Source organism: Carettochelys insculpta, chromosome 18 (assembly GCF_033958435.1).
Source record: "Carettochelys insculpta isolate YL-2023 chromosome 18, ASM3395843v1, whole genome shotgun sequence".
NCBI classification, from domain to species: Eukaryota; Metazoa; Chordata; order Testudines; family Carettochelyidae; genus Carettochelys; species Carettochelys insculpta.
This window is the reverse complement of record NC_134154.1, coordinates 775,600-797,041: the sequence shown is the minus strand read 5'-3', so window position 1 is coordinate 797,041 and position 21,442 is coordinate 775,600. Positions and strand designations below refer to the sequence as shown.

The following is a 21,442-nucleotide window of genomic DNA, read 5'->3' as shown; positions in this document are numbered from 1 at the left end:
TGGGGGGGCTGGTTGTACCCCAGAGAGCACGCAAAGTGTCCCCTGCAGGTGTGGGGGGGCTGGGCGTACCCCGGAGAGCACACAGCGTGTCCCCTGCAGGCGTGGGGGGGCTGGTTGTACCCCAGAGAGCACGCAGCGTGTCCCTGCAGGCGTGGGCGGGCTGGTTGTACCCCGGAGAGCACGCAGCGTGTCCCTGCAGGCATGGGTGGGCTAGTTGTACCCCAGAGAGCACGCAGCGTGTCCCCTGCAGGCGTGGGCGGGCTGGTCGTACCCCCGAGAGCGTGCAGCGTGTCCCCTGCAGGCATGGGCGGGCTGGTTGTACCCCGGAGAGCACGCAGCGTGTCCCTGCAGGCGTGGGCGGGCTGGTTGTACCCCCGAGAGCACACAGTGTGTCCCTGCAGGCGTGGGGGGGCTGGTTGTACCCCAGAGAGCACACAGCGTGTCCCTGCAGGCGTGGGGGGGCTGGTTCTACCCTGGAGAGCACGCAGCGTGTCCCCTGCAGGCGTGGGCAGGGCTCTTGGTGGTTCATCTAATCTTGGTTATACCTCATCCATGCCCATGGTGAGCTGAACAGGTGTCAAAGTGCACACATGCACGCACACGTGCACACAGACATGAACACGCACACTCCCCCGTCCGACCCAAGCCGGCTGCAGACATGGGGCTGTAAACTCTTTGCAGCAGCGACGGCAGCCTCAGAAGGGTTTGTACAGCTCTCAGCACAACGCGGCCTGCTCCAGCCCAGCTCTGCTGGCTGCTGCTGGTCATTTGCACCGAGGGCAGCAGTGGAGTCAGTCGTGATGGGAGGCTCTGGGGAAAAGAAGCGGCTCTAGGGGACGTGAGATTTTGTCTCTTCTCTCCGGTGGGTTGGCCCAGCCCCTGCAGCACTGTCTGGGGGCCCATACAGTGGACGATGTAATACACTGCGGTAATTCATGTCCAGGGCACCAAAAGCAAAAGGCGCATGGGCTCCCACCGCGTATCCACCAGGTACCTGTACTCTGCCCCCTAAAGTCACCTGGCAAGGTCGGGCATCGTCCTTGCCTGAGCGCTGCTGTGCAGAGGGCTGCGCGCGGGTAAAAGCTGCAGCAGAAATCCCTGCTGGTGGCTCTGGAGGGTTCCACGCTGCCAAGCGGTCTCGTTATCACCAGCTGTCTCCAAGAATGGAAGGTGCCTTTGTGGCAGCTGTGCCACTCAGCCTACCAATCCTGCCACCTCCGGTGCAGCGGCCCGGCACACTGTGCCAAGGCAGTGCAGCTGCAAGGGTCCACTGCGGACTCCGGGTGTTTCAGTTGCAGCAAGAGGCATTCTGAGACTGCTCCTGCCCTGGCACACCTGCTTAAGAGTAAGTGCGGGGATGTTGGCCGGATCGAGGCCTTGTCCTCTGCACTGCTTCAGTGGCCAGGGCTCCATTCCAAATATGGGTTTCATCCTGGCACTGGGTGAGCTTGGCACATCACAACCTCGCCCGTGCCTCAGTTTTTCTACCTGTAACATGGGCGACAATACCAACCCAGCCCTGTAATGTTCAGAGGTGGACAGGGCACAAGCACAAATGAAGCGTGTCTCTCTGCACTCTGAGCTTCTGTGGGATGACAGTGTTCACAAAGTGATCCAGTGAACGCTGGGCAACCTACCTGCAGCCGCTCACTTCTGTCTCAGAGTGCCCTGGGCTGAGCTGCCGCGCTGCAGAACCCTCGTAACCAGCTGGCCACACCAGGGCCTTGCATTGCCATGCCTGCCTCTGTTTGTACCCGACTTAGTACCAGGCATGGCCATGGGACAGCAGCCCCTGAACAGCAGCAGGTATTGGAGACTCTCCGGAGGCTCAGCCTGTGCAGCATACCAAAGGGGATGTCCAGAGGGGGAGCTGCGTAGGCTCCCCCCCCTTGGCAGGCAGTGCTGGGAACCCCCTGCAGCGAGACTGAATGGCTGGCTAGGAACAGAATTGAGCAACAGCTGGCAGGGTCTAGGGTGGGAGGACAACTGGGAGCTGCAGCAGGCAGAGATGGCAGGAGGAATCAGGGAGGGGGAACCCCGCTTGAAAAGCCTTTCCCGGCAGGGCTCACCAACCACAGCTGCTCAGGATCCTGGCTCTCGGGAATGTCCTCTCCAGCAGGCCTGGACAGGGGCAGGAGCGAGGGTCCCGCTAACGTCTTCCATCCGTGGGCTGAATAAATTTTGTTCTGTGTGCTGAGGCCTGTGGGGATGTGCACCACCAATACCACACCCATGCTGCCGGCTGCGGGCACTCTGCTTATCAGCTGGACAGCCCCTAAGTCTCTCCTGGGCAGCCGCCCAAAAGCTGCGTATGGGGAATACTGGTCGGGAGGGACAATGAAATCTGTGGTCTGTCTGTGATCAGTGGAGACAGACATAGTCGGTAGTGGGCAACCAGCCACGTGGTCCCCTGGAGTCCCGTGTGTGGCCCACGAAAAGGCTGGTTTTTGTTGCCCCTGTGCAGGGCTGACAGACTGCAGGTTTCAGCTGCATGTTTTTCCCGCCCAGTGTTACGAAAGTGACACACCTTTAAAGCCAGGGCACCTGACGGGCAGGGTGTGCGCATCACCCACGGCAGCAAGAGAGCTGGGAGCCTCCTGCAGCCCATGGAGGTGCTGCGGGTCAGCCGGCACACCCCGCAGATGCCAGGTACACCAGCACCGTTAGCAAAACCACCCCACCAGGGGAGACCGTCTTGGCCACACCGACCTCGCAGCTCACGGAGATGGACGGACGCTCCTGAAGCCCAGTCACTGCCTGAGCTGGCCCTCACTGTCCCCTGAGGCTGCTTCCCCAGTGGGTCTCCACAGCCATAGCTAACAGGTCTGGGAACCCCACCCGCACCTCAGGGGAGAAGAAAGAGGCCACAGCGAGAACAGCTGAATGGTTCCTATATTAAAAATTGTCACATATACAGTATAATTATCATACAAATGACCCCCCCCCCGAGCCCTGGGCTTTCCAAGCAGAGCAGAACATTAGATACCTCCCGCCCAGGCATACCAGTGGGACCCAGGGGAGAGGAAGGGAGCAGCGAGGTCTGGGCTACCTCTGCCTTCCAGCGCATGGGCCAAGGAGGAGGCTCGGAGCTCCACCTGCATCGCTCCTTCTGCCACTGAGTATCTGTAAAGATGCAGCAGGAGGGTCCCGTCAGCCACCCTGAGTGGGGGCGTTACTGCTTGGCTGTGTGCCAACGAGGGTGGTCTTCTGGCTGCTGCCATGGCCCGGGAGGCGCGGCTGGAGCTGAGGCTGGGCCCAGAACCAGACCTTGCCTCCTGCAGGTCACTCTGGGGGGGACAGGGACCAGCCATCTCCCAGGCTGCCCACTCTCACCTACGTGACCCCAGGAGAGCCTCTCTCTCTGGCACAGCCCCATGAACTGCAGCCCTGGCTGCCAGCCGTTTTTTCAGGGGTTGGGGCCCTAGTCTGGCTCCCATCTCCCAGCCATCTGCAACCAGCTCCTCTGCCAGCGCTGCACGCCACTGCCCCGATCCCTACAGCACCGCCTCTGCAGCACCCTCGGCTGCAGCGGGGGGCCCCCATTGCCAGTGGCTGCATAGGGGCTGCGGAGGGAGCAGCCATTGGCACTCGCCCTGCTCTCACTGGGCCTCCCAGCCGTGCACACCTGCTGCGCGGTTGGTGAGCTGATGGGCCGCGCTGGCGCAGCAGCACAGCCACGAGGGGCGGGGGCCCTGGGCTGCACACGCAGGCCAGGCGAGTTCTTCCTGGGTGGGAACTGCTGGAGTCCGGTTCCCCGGTCCCGGGGCCTGGCTTTGCCCAAGGGAGTCTCCAGCTGCTGTCTTGCCAGTGTCACAGCCCCTGTGTTAGGGGAATTCAGAGCCAGCGGGCCCCCTCCTCCTGCCCTGTCTGCTCTGGTCACCTCCCTCTTTGCCGCTGTGCAGCTGGGCTGCTTGTGCCCCCTTCCTTCCAGGCCTGGGGGTTGGTTACTTCCCGATGGGCCCTCTGTAGCTGGCTGGCCTCTGGCTGCACAGCCCCGGGGCCTCGCCCCACTGGCTGGCTCCCTCTGCATGCCTGTGGGGGCCACTGCTCAGCCCGTCCCTTCCCAGTCTCCCCCCAGGCTGATCTCAGCATTGCCTGAAGGCCAAACACCGTGTGGGGCTCACTGCCCTTGCCCTCCGTCCATTCTCCTGCGGAGAGGGCAACGGCGGGCTGAGTGGGCAGCTCATGGGGAGGGCTCCCCACCATGGCAGCTGCTGGAAGCTTGTCTCCTGCTCTCCCCACCCGGCCAGACTCCCCACTCCAGCCAAGCGTCAAAGTGGGAACGTGCTCCCCCCCCGTTCTCTCTCCTGAGCCCTCCCTGTACCCACCCCACCAATTCTCACCAGATCCCACAGCTCATGCCCAGCCTCCCCGCTAGAAAGGGGACCATGGGACCCTCGAACAGGTGGTGTGGGGCAAGATGGGGGCAGCAAGGAATATGCTCTGCTCTGCTGGGGTCAGAGCAGCCCCAGCCCGACAGGAAGATGGGGAGCCAGGCCCCTGTGCTGGCACAGGGAGTGATATGCACAGGGTGACTGGATTCACAGTGGAAACCCACTGTCTGTCTGGTGTCCAGCCCTAGGCCTGAGACCTGCCCGTGAAGGAGCTGATGGTGGCCAGATTCGTGCAGTGAAACCTCCACAGGCAACAGCTGCTGGAGGCTGGGATCGGACAGACTCCCTGAACAGACTTTTCTCAACGCTTTTGTTTTGCTTTGAACCTGCCAGGCTGGTTAGAAATTCAAGGACCCCAGAAGGCTGGGGCTTTCCTGGAGGTTTTTATACCTGCCTGAACCTCAGTGTCAGTGACGCTTTAAGCAATATAATAATTTTGCTGGTTTCTAGTCAGTAATGTGCTATATGGGCCAATGGCCAAGTGCAGGCTGAGCCCACGGAGTGGCATAAAAACATGTACATAGAGGTTGATGCAGATTGAGCTGGTTATGGAGATCTTTCAGCGTGGTATGAATCACGCGTAGACTCTTCAGCATCAGTGCTATGGGAGAACCCATCTGAGTGAATGCGACACACCGGCAATCTTAATGTATTTAAGGATCGCTGCCTTGGGCGTGATTTCCCATGTATGGATGGACTGCTGAGGGTCAGAGCAGGCTGTGGCTACTGTGGCCAGCTAAGCCCGCTGATGGAGATTAAAAACAGCCTGTCGACACATACTGGCTTTTCCACACACTCTGTATGGTCTCCATGGAACTGACAGGCTCTAGGCCAGGGTGTGTCCCTGCAAAAGGCTGTCTCGGGAGTTGCCCAGGGTCCTGAGTGCTGGTTAGTACAACAGCCAGAGCGTAACTCGTGCAGCTCCAGACAGACGTGCAGGCAAAGGGGCTTGTCAGACACACACACAGGGGGAGTGAAACAGGTGCACAGGTCCCACCCTGTTAGTGATAGATGTGTCTCACTCATACACATGGAAATACATCCGCCTTCCGTGCCCCTACACAAGATCTGGCCATTTGCTGCATTGTACTGTGCACGACCACCACCTCACCCAGGCACGTGCTCCTGTATGCACCCCCTGCGCACCCAGCTATCAACACAGTGACACAGCCGGAACAGCCCGCTGGTCACACACTACGTACACAGTGTAACAGATCAGGATCTCGCACACAGACTGACTCTCGTAATGTAAGAGGCTGAGGCTCAGCCCCGGCTCCCAACCGCCAGCAAACACACTGGCCACACCCCCATTCACAGCAGTGCTCAGTCAGAGTGCTACGCACACGCACAGAGGAATGTATTGTTCACAGGCACACTCACACCCAGAACATACCAGCTCTCTCTAGCTCTCACACACCCTGCCCCTGCTCCCCACACAGTCCCTATCGCTTGTCTCCGGCGTAGGCTGTGACTGATACACTGCAGTTAACTGAGGGACGGACTTGGGCTGGGATGCTGCTGTCTTAGACACTGCTCCCAATGCTTCCAAACAGAAGCAAGAAACGCAAACCCACTGTGCACAGCAACCCACAACTGCGTGGGTTGTGTGCCTGGTTACAGCATCCCACCCCCGGCCTCGCTCCCCAAGGCCTGCCCTCCATGCATGCAGAGGAGGGGGCGAAGCTGGTTAGACTCAGTGCTGCAGCAGTGGCCTGAGGCTGAAGAGATGGAGGTGGAACCGGGGATGCCCTAGAGATGGTGTTGGGGACCTGGTGGGAGGAGAGGTGGCTGACTGACCCTGTGCTTATGCCCATCCCAAGGAGTCTCCACCTGCAACACTCCGAGGTGCCTCTTCGCTCCTGCGTAAGCGGCTCTCCAGGGCCAGAGGTGGGAGGTGCGGTCTCTAATGTGGAGCCTCCAGCCAGTCCTGCTCGCTGCCAATGCTTCACGTGCCGTATGCAGCCCACAGAGGTCCAGAAGAAACGAAAACAAGAGCCCCTGGGTCTCTCAGGTGGAGGTGGGGTGGGGGGCAGAAGCGAGGGAGCCGGGATGGCTGCAGTTCACATGCTACCACTTTAGGAACTCCCTCACGCGGCCCCAGAGCTTGGTGATCCAGAGGTTGACTCCCAGGTCGGACAGGTACTGGATCTCAGGTGTCAGCATCTTGCGGCACAGCTTCCGGTGCTTCTTATTGATCTTCTTCTTCAAGTTGTAACCCAGGATGGACTTCTGGCCCAGTGGCTGCCAGGGCTGCATGGACGACTCCTGGATGGAGTTGGCATCCACAGGGCGTCCCCCATCGATGCAGATGCTCTTCATCTTCTCGTTCTCACGATGCAGCTCGGCCACGTCCCTGGCCATCCGCTCCCGCCCGTAGGCCTCAACTTTGCGCCAGAAGGTGGCATTGAAGTAGCGGTAGAGCTTGGCGTCGATGAGGTTCCAGGATGTGGCCTTCTCGTAGAGCTCACAGGTCAGCTTGGAGACAGTGGAGTCCTTGCGGGCATTGAGCTTGAAATAGAGGATGTCCTCCAGCTCCCAGCACAGCAGGTCCCTCAGGAGCACGAGGGACTCATCGAAGTACTCCAGCAGCATGACTAGGTGGAAGTGCTGGTCGATCTCCTGGATGTACTGCTCCACCAAGGGGCTGTTGGCATTCATGTTATTGTCATAGCCCAGGTCAAAGAAGAGCAGGTTCTGGAGGTAGTGAGCATTGAACCCATTCGGGTCATAGTAGCGCCATGGGTCGCGGAGGAATTCCGCCAGCTTGTCCTCACCAGGCAGCTTCCAGGTGAGGGGAATGATGCGCCCAAAGTAGTGGAAAGAAGACTCAAAGAGGTAGGCGGGGTCCCGCAGCACCGTCAGGAAGATGGTGTCGGCCGGCAGCAGCTTGCGCACCTCCTGGTAGTGGAAGCGCATGTGGTTGCAGATGATGTTGAAGCACATGCCAGGCTGGTAGTCCTGCACCTGGCTGCGCTCAAAGTAGGAGGGGTAGTAGAAGTCGTTGCGGCCATTAGGGAAGGCGAACTTGAGGCGGTGCTTCTCGCCAAAGCGGAACAGGATGTTGAGGATGGTGCTGCTAGCTGTCTTGTGCGTCTTCATGAACATGATGTCCAGCTTGGGCAGACAGCCCTGCCCCAGGGGACTGTGGGTGCTGTTTGCCGTGCCTAGCATCCTGGATTGGGCAGGGTAGGAGGAGCAGGAGTAAGGGATAGGAATCCTGGAGGAAAGGAAAAAAACAAGCACGTTGGAGAGGGACCAGTCTCTACTCTGGCCACCATGAGCCCCAGGGAGCAGCCACAAGGGCCCTGCAGAAAGGAGCTCTCCCTTTCCAAGGGCGTTTGGCTTTGGGGAAAGGCTCTGGCTCAGGGGATCAGGGACTGGAGTCCTCTCTTGGCCCCCAGACTGGGTACAGCCCCCCACAGCCACACTGCAGGCTTCCTTGAGACACATGGCCCATGCTAAAGGATCTCAGTGCTGACAAGCGGGGACCACCTCTGGGTAGAGGAGCCCCGTGTGTGGATCTCTTCCAGCAGGACCTGTGCTAGGTCCATGGCCCATTCAGTATGCAGCTCTCTACTGTCATTGCCAGGGCGGAGGCCATAGGAGATGCGCACACACACCCCTGTCCAGATGGCCATCCTTGCACAATGACCCTGCCATAGCACAACCACTGCAGGGGAGCTGCTTTACTCAGTAGCGGGATGCTCCTAACTTCCATTCACCCTTCTGCCCTGGCCTTGAGTAGAATCAACAGCTGGGTGGAATGCTCCACAGTCCCTTCCCACCACCCCACCACCCCGGGCCAGAAGTCCCCAGGAGCCGGCCTCCCTGGGTATGAGTGCAATTAACCGAACTCTGCCTTTAGCCACCAACACCCTGCAGTCACAATCTGGCCCCAGGATTTGCAGGCAAGCTCATGTTTCAGATAACACTGCCACCTGAGGCCAGTGCCCACCAGGAACAGTGGGGTAAAGCAGAGTCAGCTGCAGCAAAGTTGTGAGGATTTCACTGGCTTCACTCCAGATTTGCACCAAAGAGGGAGACAGTGGAGGCCAGGCCCTTCCCTGCATGCTGCTGCTGAGGTGTCTTCCATCTGGGCAGGGCCAGTGCCCCGAGTTCAGGGCGTGCAATCATTTTTGATTGGGGCCTCTCCAAGAATTTGGAAAGTGGTTGAGGGCTGCACATGTCTATGATATTAATGGAGGGGGTGCGGAGTCTGGGATGGAGGTGGGCAGCAGAAGGGAGCCTGAGGCAAGGAACTGGGATGCAGGAGTGGGTGGTATCTAGGAGGGAGATTAGTTATTTAGATAGGAAGGACTGGAGAGCATGGCGATTTGGATAAGTTCCAAGTATATATTGACCAGAGACTGTGGCTGGACCCTTTGGGGCCCAGGGGATTCTGCATGGAGTTAGTGAAACAGGTTTAAGACCCTCTCACCTAAGTTTGGGGTTGTTGGTCTTGGCTGGTAGAGCAGCTGAGAAGCCTGTGGGTTTGCTTGTGTAACTCCTGACTGGTAAGTGAGGCTGACAGAGATACTTTTGTGACTGATTGGGTTTGCCTTAGTGAGAAGGAGATCCCAGCTGGGGCTGTAGGTAGCCTGGATTTTAAGCAAAGATCCCCTGGATTGATTTCTCTAGCTGTGCCCAGAAGCCCTGTCCTGTAACAGTGGTGTAACTGGCATGGTTAGGGGACTGTGATGCAGGGGCTTGGGATGTGACCTGGGAGGGGACTGGAGTGCAGTGTCTGTGGGGTAGTATGGCTGCAGGAGGAGGGGGGACAGAGGGTTTCGGTTATGTGGGGTAGGGATGAAGGCAGGGACATTATAGTGGTTTGCAAGACCCTAAAAGAGTGTTACCAGGAGGAGGAGAAAACTTGTTCTTCTTGGCCTCTGAGGATAGGACAAGGAGCAATGGGTTTAAACTGCAGCCAGGGAGTTTTAGGTTGGACAATAGGAAAAACTTCCCAACTGTCAGGGTAGTCAAATGTTGGAATAAATTGCCCAGGGTGGTTGTGGAATCTCCATTGCTGGAGGTATTTAAGAGCAGGTTAGACAGACATCTATCAGGGATGGTCTAGACAGTGCCTGGTCCTGCTGCGAGGGCAGGGGGCTGGACTTGATGAGCTCTCGAGATTCCTGCAAGTTCTAGTGTTCTGTGATTCTGTGACACGCACTCGAGACACTGCCAGTGGGGAGGAGAGCTGCAGTGTAGACGCACTATTTCACTCTGGGGATGAGTCCACCTGAGCTGGAGCTGACTCAATGATACTGAAATGAAAGGCTCTGGACTCCATGTGCCTGTCCCCTGAGCCAGCCCTTCCTGACCCCAGTGCCAGAAAGGAGCTGGTCTAGGGGAAGCAGACTCTGGGACTCACTCACTCCATCATGCTGACTTGCAGGGGTGGAACAGCGTAGGAATATAGCAGCAGCATGAAGCTCGTCAGGACAGTTCCCAGAACCAGCCCCTTGCACATAGACCTCCAGTGCTTCTTCTTCTGCAGCATCGTGGTCCCCTGAAAATCCCAGCGAGAGGATCAATTAGGGAGGCAGGCAGCAGAGAGGAGCCTTCTGCAGCTTCCTAGAGACAGGCACACAGAGTGGTAGGATGGCCAGGGGAGCTGGGATGGGGAGGAGAGAGGATATGCAGAGGACAGGAAAGTCTTTGGGAAGAGCAATGCGCAGATTCCTAGATTAGAAACCCAGCAGGAGAGCTGTGACTCTCTCGTCTGACTTCCTGCACAACACAGGCCAGAGCAGTTCCCTGAATCAATCCCCCTGGAACTAGGGCAGAGCTTCTACAAAACAGCCCAATTTGCTTTAAAACTTGCCTGTGATGGAGACCCCACCATGACTTGAACCAATGGCTAATTACCCACATGCCTCGCATCGCTACAGGTTCAACCTTTCTAATCCGGAATTCTCTCGTCCAGCAACATCTGTAATTCGACATGATTTTAGTTAGCTGGACGACCACATAGCAGGGTGTCAAGTATCGGAGGGGTAGCCGTGTTAGTCTGGATCTGTAACATCAACGAAGGGTCCTGTGGCACCTTATAGACTAACAGAAAAGTTTTGAGCATGAACTTTCGTGAGCACAGACTCACTTCATCAGATGCTGGGCTTGGAAATCTGCAGGGCCAGGTATAAATAAACCAGAGCAAGGGTGGGGATAACAAGGTTAGCTCAGTCAGCAAGGGTGAGGCTTACTACCAGCAGTTGATCTGGAGGTGTGAACACCAAGGGAGGGGAAGCTGCTTCTGTATTTAGCCAGCCATTCGCAGTCTTTGTTTAAGCCTGAGCTGAGGGCGTCGAATTTGCAGATGAATTGTAGCTCAGAAATTTCTCTTTGGAGTCTGGTCCTGAAATTTCTTTGCTGTAGGATAGCTACTTTTAAGTCTGCTACTGTGTGGCCTGGGAGATTGAAGTGCTCTCCTACGGGTTTTTGTATATTACCATTTCTGATATCTGATTTGTGTGCCTTTATTCTTTTACGTAGAGACTGTCCAGTTTGTCCGATGTATATAGCAGAGGGGCATTGCTGGCACATGATGGCATAAATTATATTGGTAGATGTGCAGCTGAATGAACCCATGATGGTGTGGCTGATCTGGTTAGGTCCTGTAAAGACTTAAAAGTAGCTATCCTACAGCAAAGGAATTTCAGGACCAGACTCCAAAGAGAAATTTCTGAGCTACAATTCATCTGCAAATTCGACGCCCTCAGCTCAGGCTTAAACAAAGACTGCGAATGGCTGGCTAAATACAGAAGCAGCTTCCCCTCTCTTGGTGTTCACACCTCCAGATCAACTGCTGGTAGTAAGCCTCACCCTTGCTGACTGAGCTAACCTTGTTATCCCCACCCTTGCTCTGGTTTATTTATACCTGGCCCTGCAGATTTCCAAGCCCAGCATCTGATGAAGTGAGTCTGTGCTCACAAAAGCTCATGCTCAAAACTTTTCTGTTAGTCTATAAGGTGCCACAGGACCACATAGCAGGGTGTAGCCAAGTTTCCCGTGATCCCATAAAGTTTGCTTCTAGCTGCCAGCCCTGGCTCTCCATGTTCTGTGCTGTTATTTAGCTCTACTCTACCCCTAAATGTCTTCTAAGAGCCCATTCAGCAGTGGAGTGTTGATAACGCTGCTAGACAATATTGACCTCCCGTGGTCCAGCAAATTCTCTCATCTGGCACTGGTCAGGTCCCCGGGGTGCTAGAGTAGAGAGGTTCAGCCTGTAGGCTGAGCTATCTACAAATCAGGCCCACTGTTACTCACTATGTGTGGTTAGAAGTTGTGGGTCTGTGCTTGAGTTTTTGTGCAGCATCCAGAGCAGTAGAGGGGAGCAGTTACTGTCACAACAAAGAAATAAAACAAGGACATATGCAAAGAAACGGCCACCTTATCACTCTCCTGTGTTATACGACAGGTCAGAGCAGAGAATCAGGACCCCAGCTACCCCTCAAAAGCTATGACTCTGTTTGGGTGGCCTGTCTGTGCACACAGGTCTTCATGATTGGCCAGAGAACCAACCCACAAAGTGAGCACCGACTGGCAGCTAAATCCCCAGCAGTGCCTAGAGACAGCAAGAGCTAGTGTGATTTCCTACAGTAACGAATTGTTCCACAGACATCCTACCAGACTCTGCTCAGCAAGAACCTCCAATGAGGATAAAGGACATTCCAACCAGACTGCCATGGCCATTTTTAACTAGAGCCAGGAGGGAAAGTGCTGGCCTATCCTGGGAAAATGCTGAGATTTCAAAGCAATTTCCCGTTCTGAATCTGGAGGAAAAGTTACAATCGCCACATTTTTGCCAAGCCAACAACTGGAGTCAATCCTATTGTTTTTGTCTCAATCACTTCCAAGTTTTTCTTCTCAGTTTTAACCTATCTTTTTTACTTCACATAGCTAATATTTGGAAACAGAAAGTTATTGCAAACAACTGACTTTTTTATTCTGACAATTTCAAAACTTTTTCAAAAACAAAAAATTTGTCAGACGAGACCTATTCCCACAAAGGCTTCAGGTTTGATGAACGAGAATTTTCTGAGGAAAAATAGTTAATCCAGAAATTCTCAGTGAGCTATATTTTAAAATTCTTTTTCTAATAGAACTTCATGAATCCGTAGATTCTTGGACTACTGCGTCTGGTCTGAACTTCTGGGTAGCACAGGCCAGAGACCAGGCCCACAATGACTCCTAGAGCAGCACTTTTAGAGCAACATCCAGTCTTGACTTTTGAAATGTCAGAGAATCATCACAACTGCAAATTGTTCCAATGGCTATTTGTGAACATATTTGTTTCCTGTGCACCAAAGTCCATCCTCTACTCCAGTCAGGGCAAAAAAAGAGCATCCAACTTTCTATCCATCAGGACTAGAACAACATAAAAAGGCAATGGAGTGCCATGTTTAAAGCCATGGCTGTGACTGCAGCTAGAAGTCTCCAAATTACCCTGCTTTATCCCTGTCAGTTTACCACTGACCCTACCCAATGCTTCCCGCAGGTCTCTCAACCCCATCCTCGCATTCTGGGCCCGAAGGAGTCCTCTGAAAAACTCCCGAATGGGGAGAGGGAGCAAGCAGTGTTCCAAGCACATTTTTACATTCTTTCCTGTGAGAAGCCTCTCATCTTCAGCCTCTCCCCGAACACCCGCAGCTCACATGGGGACATGGCCAACTGATCTCACCAGATCACCTCTCTACCAGGTCCTGGCTTTCTCTTGGCTGTTTGGATGGTGACTGGGCGGGAAGTGAGGTGCCAGGCCCTTGGTCCCCAGCATCCTCAATCAGCGTCCCCAGGAGTCTGGTGGACTTTGAAGCTATGACTACACCATGGTTGCTATTTCGGGATACATTTGTGCCCCAAAATAGCAACCCCAGAGCTTAACACCATGCTCAAAATAGCAATGCTATTAGGAGCACAGTATTCCATTTCTGCTACCCCTCGTCATGAAAGGGGTAGCGGAAACTTCAAGAGAGCCACTTATTTCGAACTTCGGTGCTGTTTGGATGGCACCAAGTTCAAAATAACGTAACTTGAAATAACTTATGCAATTTGCATTGTGCAAATTGTGTAAGTTATTTCACGTTATGGTTACAATGTAGCCATAGCCTGAGAGTCCTGCACAGACCGTGATGGTATTGAACACCTGCACTGGCTCCTCTCACCGACTCCTCTCGTAATTTCTTAAACATGAGAAAAAATAAAAAGTCCTGGCGAAATTTCCAGACAGAAAACAGGCAAGATAAAGTTGGGAAAGACCAGCTACCTCACCCCCAGCAGAACAAGGTGGTTAATGAAAGCAGCTCAGGCACGCTCAGCGCTGGAACAGGGAAAACATGTACAGTGTGTGCCGGCTGCAGAAGCTTCTGATATGGAAATAGTGGGAGAGTCCTAGCTCCTCGAGCCAAAACAGCCCCTTGTGGTCACCTCTCCTCCCATCTCACACGGGCCAGGACCCGTCCCATCCCGTCCCGTCCCGTGAGAGTTCTAAGGGTGGAGCTTTTATAAAGACATCCAGTTCTGGTTTCAAAGTTCTCAGGGATGGAGAATCCCTCACGACCTCAGTGAGCTGCACCCCTGGCTAATTACATTTACTATTAAATCTGTGCACCTGATTTGTAGTCAGCATCGAGTTAGCTTTAACTTCCAGCTGTTGGATGGTGTAATGCCTTTGTGTGCTGACTTGAAGAGTCCATTGGTAAATATGAGCTTCCCAGGTAGCTACTTCCAGGCCCATGCTGTGCGCACAGGGACTGGAGAAGCTGCTATAACCATTTGGCCAGCCAACCTCCTCCTCGCACCCTCCACTCAAGCCCCTCAGCTCAGAGAATGTGGAGGGTAGCAGCAGCCAAGCTGAGCCCAGAGGCACCAGCACTACCATGCAGACAGCAGCTACATAATGGGATGTGCATCTCCGGTCCCAGGAGTCCCAAGCCTTCTGACTTTGCCCTCCGAAGCAGCTTGCTCTCCCTTTAGAATGTGAGCCAGCAGGGCAGGGACGCTGGCTTTCGCTAGGTGCATGCGAGCCTAGCATGCTGGGGGGCCTGTGTCCATCACTGACTGATTTCTAGAGCCCCAAGCCAGCTGTATGTGCACGCCCACCCCCCAGCACAGGGAGTAGAGCACCTTTCCTGGGAAGCATAGCCCCGCCTGCGCATCTCCCCTCCTCCATCCACCCAGGCAACCCCACGCCAGCCAGCGGAGTTAGAGGGGCATTAAAAGGATACTGCACCTGGAAGCCCCCAGCCGCAGCCTGCAAGGGATGGGTCCTCTGGATGTCCCAGGGAGCAGAGGGGACAGGCAGCTCCGGGGTCTGATACTCACTGAGGCTGGAGCTGCCCGACAGCATGTGAGCAGCTGCATTGCAGCAACGCTGTCCTCTGTGTCCGGACAAGGAGACATGCTGCCCAGGGACGGGGCGGCCGTTCACAGTGCTGAGCACCACGCAAGGCCCACGCAGGCTGTGGGTGGCCCACGGCAAAAAGCTGGAAGTGAGGCCCCTGCACACTTCCAAAGCATCGCCACGGAGACTGAAGCTGAGAGAGGATGAGAGAGGCCAGGCCTGTGAGGACTCTGTCCTCCCCTGAGGGGCTAGGAGGCCAGAGGAAGGAATGGGGGGTCAGAGAGGATCTCGCGCTTCCCTGGCAGGAAGGGGGAGCTCTGCCCTGCATGCGGCTGGGATGGCTCCTGGTTCTGCCTCTCCCAGAGCTCCAAGACCAATGCGAGTGGGAGCGGCAGCCCCAGCCCCTGACTCCTCTCCAACTTCTGGGCTCTTGGCACCTTTGGGCAGTGATGCCAGAGACACCAACCGTGGGACCTGGGCCCGCTGGGCAGGTAAGTCACTCCTGGCAGCACCTAACATGAGTGGCGCTGGGCGGCTGCATGCTAGGACACAGCACCACTCACAGACGTCAGGCCCAGCAGCTCCACACTCATGAGGAGCAAACAGCGGGCTGGAGCACATGGCCCCTCTTCCTTGGCCCCCCGGGCAGCCCTGGCTGCAGGAGAGCAGAATAGGTCCCTGGCAGGCAGGAAGCTGCCACCCCTGGTGGGGCTAACCATGAGGCAGATCACAATGTGGATATGCAGGACCAGCAGCAGGCAGCCCTGAGTTCAGGGGAGTTCCACTGACAAGGGGAAGATGAGGGAAGGGAGCAGAGATCATGGAAAGGTGACCTGGCCAAGGGAAAGCTGTGTCCGTTTGGCTTTGTGAGATGGCGAGAGAGCGGTTGAAAGAGGTCTTTACCGCCTGTGATGTTCAGGCCCTGGCTGGCTGGAAGACTCTGCAGATGACTGGAGTACTTGGGGGGAGTGGTCTCCCTATCTTTGGGTGCCCCCCTAGTGCCCATTACCTGAGTGCTTCCAGGGAAAGCATGCCATGTCATGCCGAAAGGGATCTAGGGGTTATAGTGGACCACAAGCTAAATATGAGTCAACAGTGTGATTCTGTTGCAAAAAAAGCAAACATGGTTCTGGGATGCATTAACAGGTGTGCTGTGAACAAGACACAAGAAGTCATTCTTCCGCTCTACTCTGCGCTGGTTAGGCCTCAGCTGGAGTATTGTGTCCAGTTCTGGGCACCGCAGTTCAAGAAAGAAGTGGAGAAATTAGAGAAGGTCCAGAAAAAAGCAACAAGAATGATTAAAGGTCTAGAGAATGTGACCTGTGAAGAAAGGCTGAAAGAATTGGGCTTGTTTAGTTTGGAAAAGAAAAGATTGAGGGGGGACATGATAGCGGTTTACAGGTATCTAAAAGGGTGCCATAAGGAGGAGGGAGAAAACTTGTTCTTTTTGGCCTGTGAGGATAGAACAAGAGGCAACGGGCTTAAACTGCAGCAAGGGAGGTTTAGGTTGGACATCAGGAAAAAGTTCCTAACTGTCAGGGTGGTCAAACAGTGGAATAAATTGCCAAGCGAGGTTATGGAATCTCCATCGCTGGAGATATTTAAGAATAGGTTAGATAGATGTCTGTCAGGGATGGTCTAGACAGTACTTGGTCTGGGCAGGGGGCTGGACTCGATGTCCTCTCGAGGTCCCTTCCAGTACTAGTGTTCTATGATTCTATCTCTGGAGCATCAAGCTGAGTGGCTGAGAGGACAGAAATTTTCACTGGAATGTCTAAAACAGTTATGGCCATGTTCTGTGCTCCCCTCTTCTTTGTGCTGTCCCTATTCTAGGGCCCAGGCTGCCGTATCTGTTAGAGCAGCCTCAGAGCTGCTGTAATGTACACTGTGCTCAGTGAATGCTGCAGCCCCTTTAAGCCTGGGGAGGCAAAGAGTAGCCAGAGTGCCGAGTGGTCTGGTCCCACACTTTCCTGCCCTGCCTCCACATGCCTGGCTGGGAACAGGGCCAACATAGGAGAACTCAGCAGCTGTTTGCCACCAGGGCTGTCCCATTATGCAGGGACCTTAAGACCTGCGAAACACCACTCAGACAATCCATGGCAGAAAGTCAGCAGATGAAGACTCAGCCATGTGTGCTAACACTTTCTGAGGTCCTAAACCTCACAAACACTAGGGAGAGAGGACATCTGCCTTACAAATGCTGCACTTTCCCATTCAGCTGTGACCCCATGGGGTAACCCAGCCGAGCCAGCAATGAGCAGAGTGGATTTCCCTGAGATTTCTAAGATAAAAAAGATGCAGAAAAACAAAGCACTAAAGAAACATAACACAACCAGGTTCAGACGTCCATTGTAAAGAAACAGAAAAGGGCATTCAGGATTGGACTGGATATTTTTCCAAAGCTCTGCTCTAGGTCTTATTTCGGGGCTTCAGGAGGGCAGACTAGAAGATCACAATGGTCCCTGCTGGCCTGGGAATCTCTGAACCAAGGGGAGTAATTTTCTCCATCTGTGTGAACACCCCCTGCCAGCAGCACCCTCTCCTCCCTGGGCCATGCTCCCTGCCAGAGAAGGGGAGACAGTTGAGCACTCAGTGCTGACTGGTTGCACCTGAGCTCCCATCTCACTGAATAATGAATGGAATCTGTAAATGTATCCCAAGGCTGAGGGCAGCAGCTGGTAACAGGACTCCCTTGTCCCTGGTACCCAATGCTGCAGCTTGGCATCTCAGGTAGAACCAGCTGCTTCTTTTCCACTGAGCCAGGCCCATAGGGAGAGTTCAGTGGCTCCAGATCCAGATCTGGGGCAGGCAGGAGCCGGAGTGTTGGTTATGGCATTATTATCTAGTGATAGACAGAGCTCCCTGTGGCCGGGGGATGGTCTTATAAAACGCCTCTCTGCTGCTGTCCTTTCAGTCTGCCCCTGGGCACCCCAAGCAGCCTTTACACCTGAGGACAGGGGCTGGAAATCTGATCCCCTTCCCATCAGCCTGGTAGCACCAGCTTCCTTCCAGTCATTCAGCAGGGATCTGGCATCTCATCTGCCACCAGAACTTCTCTTCCTTGGGCCCAGGGGACATGAGGGAGAGGGGCAGGGTGTGTGTGTGTGTGTAGGGTCAGAGGAGCATTGAGGGCCAGAGGAAGCAATATAAGGACATGCTGAAGACACACATGAAAAAGTGCAGCATTGGTATCGACTCTTGGGTGAACCTTGCCCAAGCTGACCCTCCCCAATGGAGAATGGTAATCTGTGAAGGGGTGGCACAATTTGGGAGGTCCCACCACAGTGCAGATGAGGGGAGGCAGAAAAGAAGAAAAGAGCCTCAAAAACTGCTCTGCACCCCTCCAACAGCTACTAACACCTGCCTCTGCTGTGATAAGATCTGCAGCTCCAGAACCAGGCTGATCAGCCATCAGTGGACTCACAAATAGGAGGGTGATAGGAAGATGTCTCACTCATTACCAAGTGACCGCCAAGAAGAAGAAGGAAGGAAGAAGAAGGGGTGTGTGTGGCAGGGGCAGAGGGGTGGGAATTCTGCTTTCTCAGGGCTGACACAGGAAAGGTTGATTCCGTCTGGGATTCTGACACACCACCACCAACTAGAATCGTGATCATGAAATAGCCATTCTGTGTTTCCGACCCCGAAACCTCCAGGCGGGGAGAGGGTCTAGGCACAGACTGAAATGGCTGATACCCCTGGGATGACAGCACCAGGAAGAAATACCAGGGAGGTTTAGGTTGGACCTCAGGAAAAGCTTCCTCATGCCAGAGGGACATAAATGGTCACACCTCAAGCCATCCAATGGTGAATGCAGGGATTCCTTATACACCACAGGCTGCTAAAGGCTTTGCTGAGAAATCCAAGGCATTATTATTACGGCCTAATATGGAACCTGAGAGATTTTCCCTGATGGAAGCAGCCATCTACGCTAGCCCACAAAGTGGCCAGCATGGAAAAAATTAGCAGTGCAGTGGGATCACTTGCAAATGTGTCCCACTCCCACACAGGAGCTGAAGAGGTGTGGAGAAGGGCCCGATTCTCCATGGGACTGATGTGTCCAGTACCTTGTGAAATGCTCCTGCATCTCTTTGAGTAGCAGGGCAAGGTGCTTCACGTGGGCAACCAGGCATCTTGCTGCTGCTGTGGGCCTCAATCGCTTTTTTCTCAGTAGGAAGAAAGTACCTTCACAAGGCTTAAAATGCTGCCCTGTGTGCAGGGACCCTGCCATGCAAAGGACCAGGTAAGCCAGCCTAATCCCCCATCCATTTTTACCAGCTGGGAGGGGCTTCGAGGGGTGCCACAGAGGACTTCCTCCTCCACCCAGGCTGGGCCTGGCCTGGGACATTTCCAAACAGACAGGTTTGGGATCCTTTCCCAACCCAGGCTCAGTATTGACTTTGCCTCAGGTCAGTGGATTAATAATTAATGCAGCCTCCCAGGTAGGCAGCAAGGAGCAGCTACCTCTTTTTGTGGCTCCCCTTTAGCTGGGGAACAGCGAGAATGGTCATTGCCAGGCAAACCACATGCACGTCACCTTGCTAAGGAGAGCACCAGAGCTGAGCCCCTGCAGAGAACAGGGCCCAGCTGTCTCTCCCCCTCCACCCCCCCACGAACCCCGGCAGAAACCCCCATCTTCCTGCAGACTCACATGGTCCCACTGCTACCTCCAGAGACAGAAGGAGTCCCATAATTACCCCTGACTCTGGCAGCCCTCCCTGACCCCAGCGGCACACCTGCGGGGCGGGCACCCTGGAGGGAACAGAGGGCTCTTGCTCTTCCCCATCCATACATCTGCCCCAGGCTTGCGCTCCCTGCTACGCCCACAAACACTCTCTGTCGCAGCCAGACTCTTCTCAGATACAAGTGCCCTGGCACACTCTGCTACCCCCCAGCAGACAGACAGCCAGTGCTCACCCCTCCCCATACAGACACTCTGCCAGCCCCCCGCAGACCTGACAGTCTTCCCACACAGTCTCCTGTGCTGTGCCTCTCACACATGCAAACACGCAGTCCCCTGCATGCAGGCTCTCTCACTTACACACAATGCACACAGATCCCCCCACCCGGTGCTTACACACATTCCCTGCTCCAGTAGTCTCCTGTGAACATCACCTCTTCCATGATTTAAGCTCCTCTCTGCAAACTTCCCTTTCCTTCCAGGGCTCAGTGGAAGCAGACTGCACACAAGGGGCGCTGGGATGCTGCTCCAACATGGGACCTCTTGAGCAGTCGACTCAGTGCCAGCTCTCACAAGGCAGCTTGTCCCTGCCTAGAAGTCGCAGTTGCCGTCCCTATGCTGTCTCCATGCTGCCAGAGCCATGCCATCAGCTTGGGACTCTTGGAGACCCAGTGCAGGCAGCTTCTTCCCAAGGGTGCCAGCTGTCTCCCTGATCTCAGGTTCCCCTTCAAGGTGTGGGGCTGTGGCTGGACCCTCCCCTCATCTCCTGCAGGGAGAATGTCCGGAGGGCAAGCTCTCACCACCACTCTAGCTGGCTCCCTGGCTCCGTCTCTCCTCCCACTTCAAGCGGCATACAGAGAGCTCATTCACAACCCTGCCTTCCAGGGCAGAGAACAACAGAGCTGTTTGTATCCATCTGCAGCACTGACAACAAAGGCATTGTCACAGGAGACCATGCACTTCTTCCCCAGCTCTCCTGCTAGGCACAGCAAAATCCAGACCCACCAACCATGGCAGGAACCCAGGGTCCAGGGAACAGAAAGGAAACAGACAGCGCTGGGAGCTCTTGACAGCAAAGGTGGTCACTTGTGGAGCTGCTGGCTTTGGGGCCAGGCTCGATTTGTGCACAAGACAGGTTTTCATTGGCAGCCAGTGGAGAGGGCCCCACCCATAGCCCAGCTCCAAGCGGGAGGGCCAGGTAGGCTGGCAGACCATCAGTTTCCTGACTCACCTGTCAGCTGCCAGCTGGGGTAGGGTTTCCCACTGGCTGAGAGTTCACAGTAAACACATAATAAGAGGCTGTCTAGAGCACAGCCAGCTTCAGTCACTGGGGCTGGGGGAGAGGCAGATTGCAAGGCTCACTGTGGCTGCTCCCAGGAGGTGGTGTTACTGCCTGCAGGTGAATGTGAACCTGGGACCCCAGGCACTTAGTGCAGGCACCTCTGCAATGCAAGCTAAATGCCAGCTGGCCATCGGCTGAGGAGACTGTCTCTTTCTCTGTGTATGTGGTCTAGGTGCCACCACACGGACAGCAAGTGTGTGGGTTGCACTGGAAAATGCTTTAGCGCATGTAGGAAGTTGCTCATAGCGGCCCTGGTTGGAAGCCCACTGAAGTTAATGGGAATCATCCCATGGACTCCTGCCAATATGGGAGCTGGAACCCCACTGGCTGGCACTGCACCACACATCTCCAGCTCATGGCTTTGCAGCCTGGGGGACCAGCCTTTTTCCACAGGCGTGGCTCTGTGCTGCAGAGGGCTTGGAGTGCTGCTGATGGGGCTACCTGGCTGCTTTGACCTTTAGAGCTGAACTCTGTGGCCAAGGCTTGTCTCAAAGATCCTGTCCAAGGCAGAGTCAGTCTCTCAGCCCTGGATCTAGGCTAGAGGCAGAGGTTCCACAGCCCACACCCAGCCTGCTTGGTGTGCCAGGGCCCCAGGTCTCTCTGACTCCCCGGCCAACCCTCCTCTCACTGAATTGCCCATCCCAATCTCCTTATTTATTCGTAGATTTATATGGCCATCATCTGAG

General features: G+C 55.1%; 1 protein-coding gene across 2 annotated transcripts; it reads right to left on the bottom strand.

Annotated features, from left to right (window-relative positions):
- Positions 1–2,891: 2,891 nt before the first annotated feature.
- Positions 2,892–20,508, bottom strand: GAL3ST1 (galactose-3-O-sulfotransferase 1). 2 transcript variants are annotated; one of them, XM_075013189.1, is made up of 3 exons: positions 19,811–20,508; positions 9,773–9,906; positions 2,892–7,611 (listed from the first exon to the last, which is right to left on the bottom strand). In XM_075013189.1, exons 1-3 carry the CDS (start codon positions 19,814–19,816, stop codon positions 6,462–6,464), a joined length of 1,290 nt encoding a protein of 429 aa, XP_074869290.1. In that variant the 5' UTR covers positions 19,817–20,508; the 3' UTR covers positions 2,892–6,461. The 2 variants fall into 2 exon arrangements, with proteins under 2 accessions (XP_074869290.1, XP_074869289.1); XM_075013188.1 differs by having other exon boundaries at positions 19,849–20,508.
- Positions 20,509–21,442: the final 934 nt, after the last annotated feature.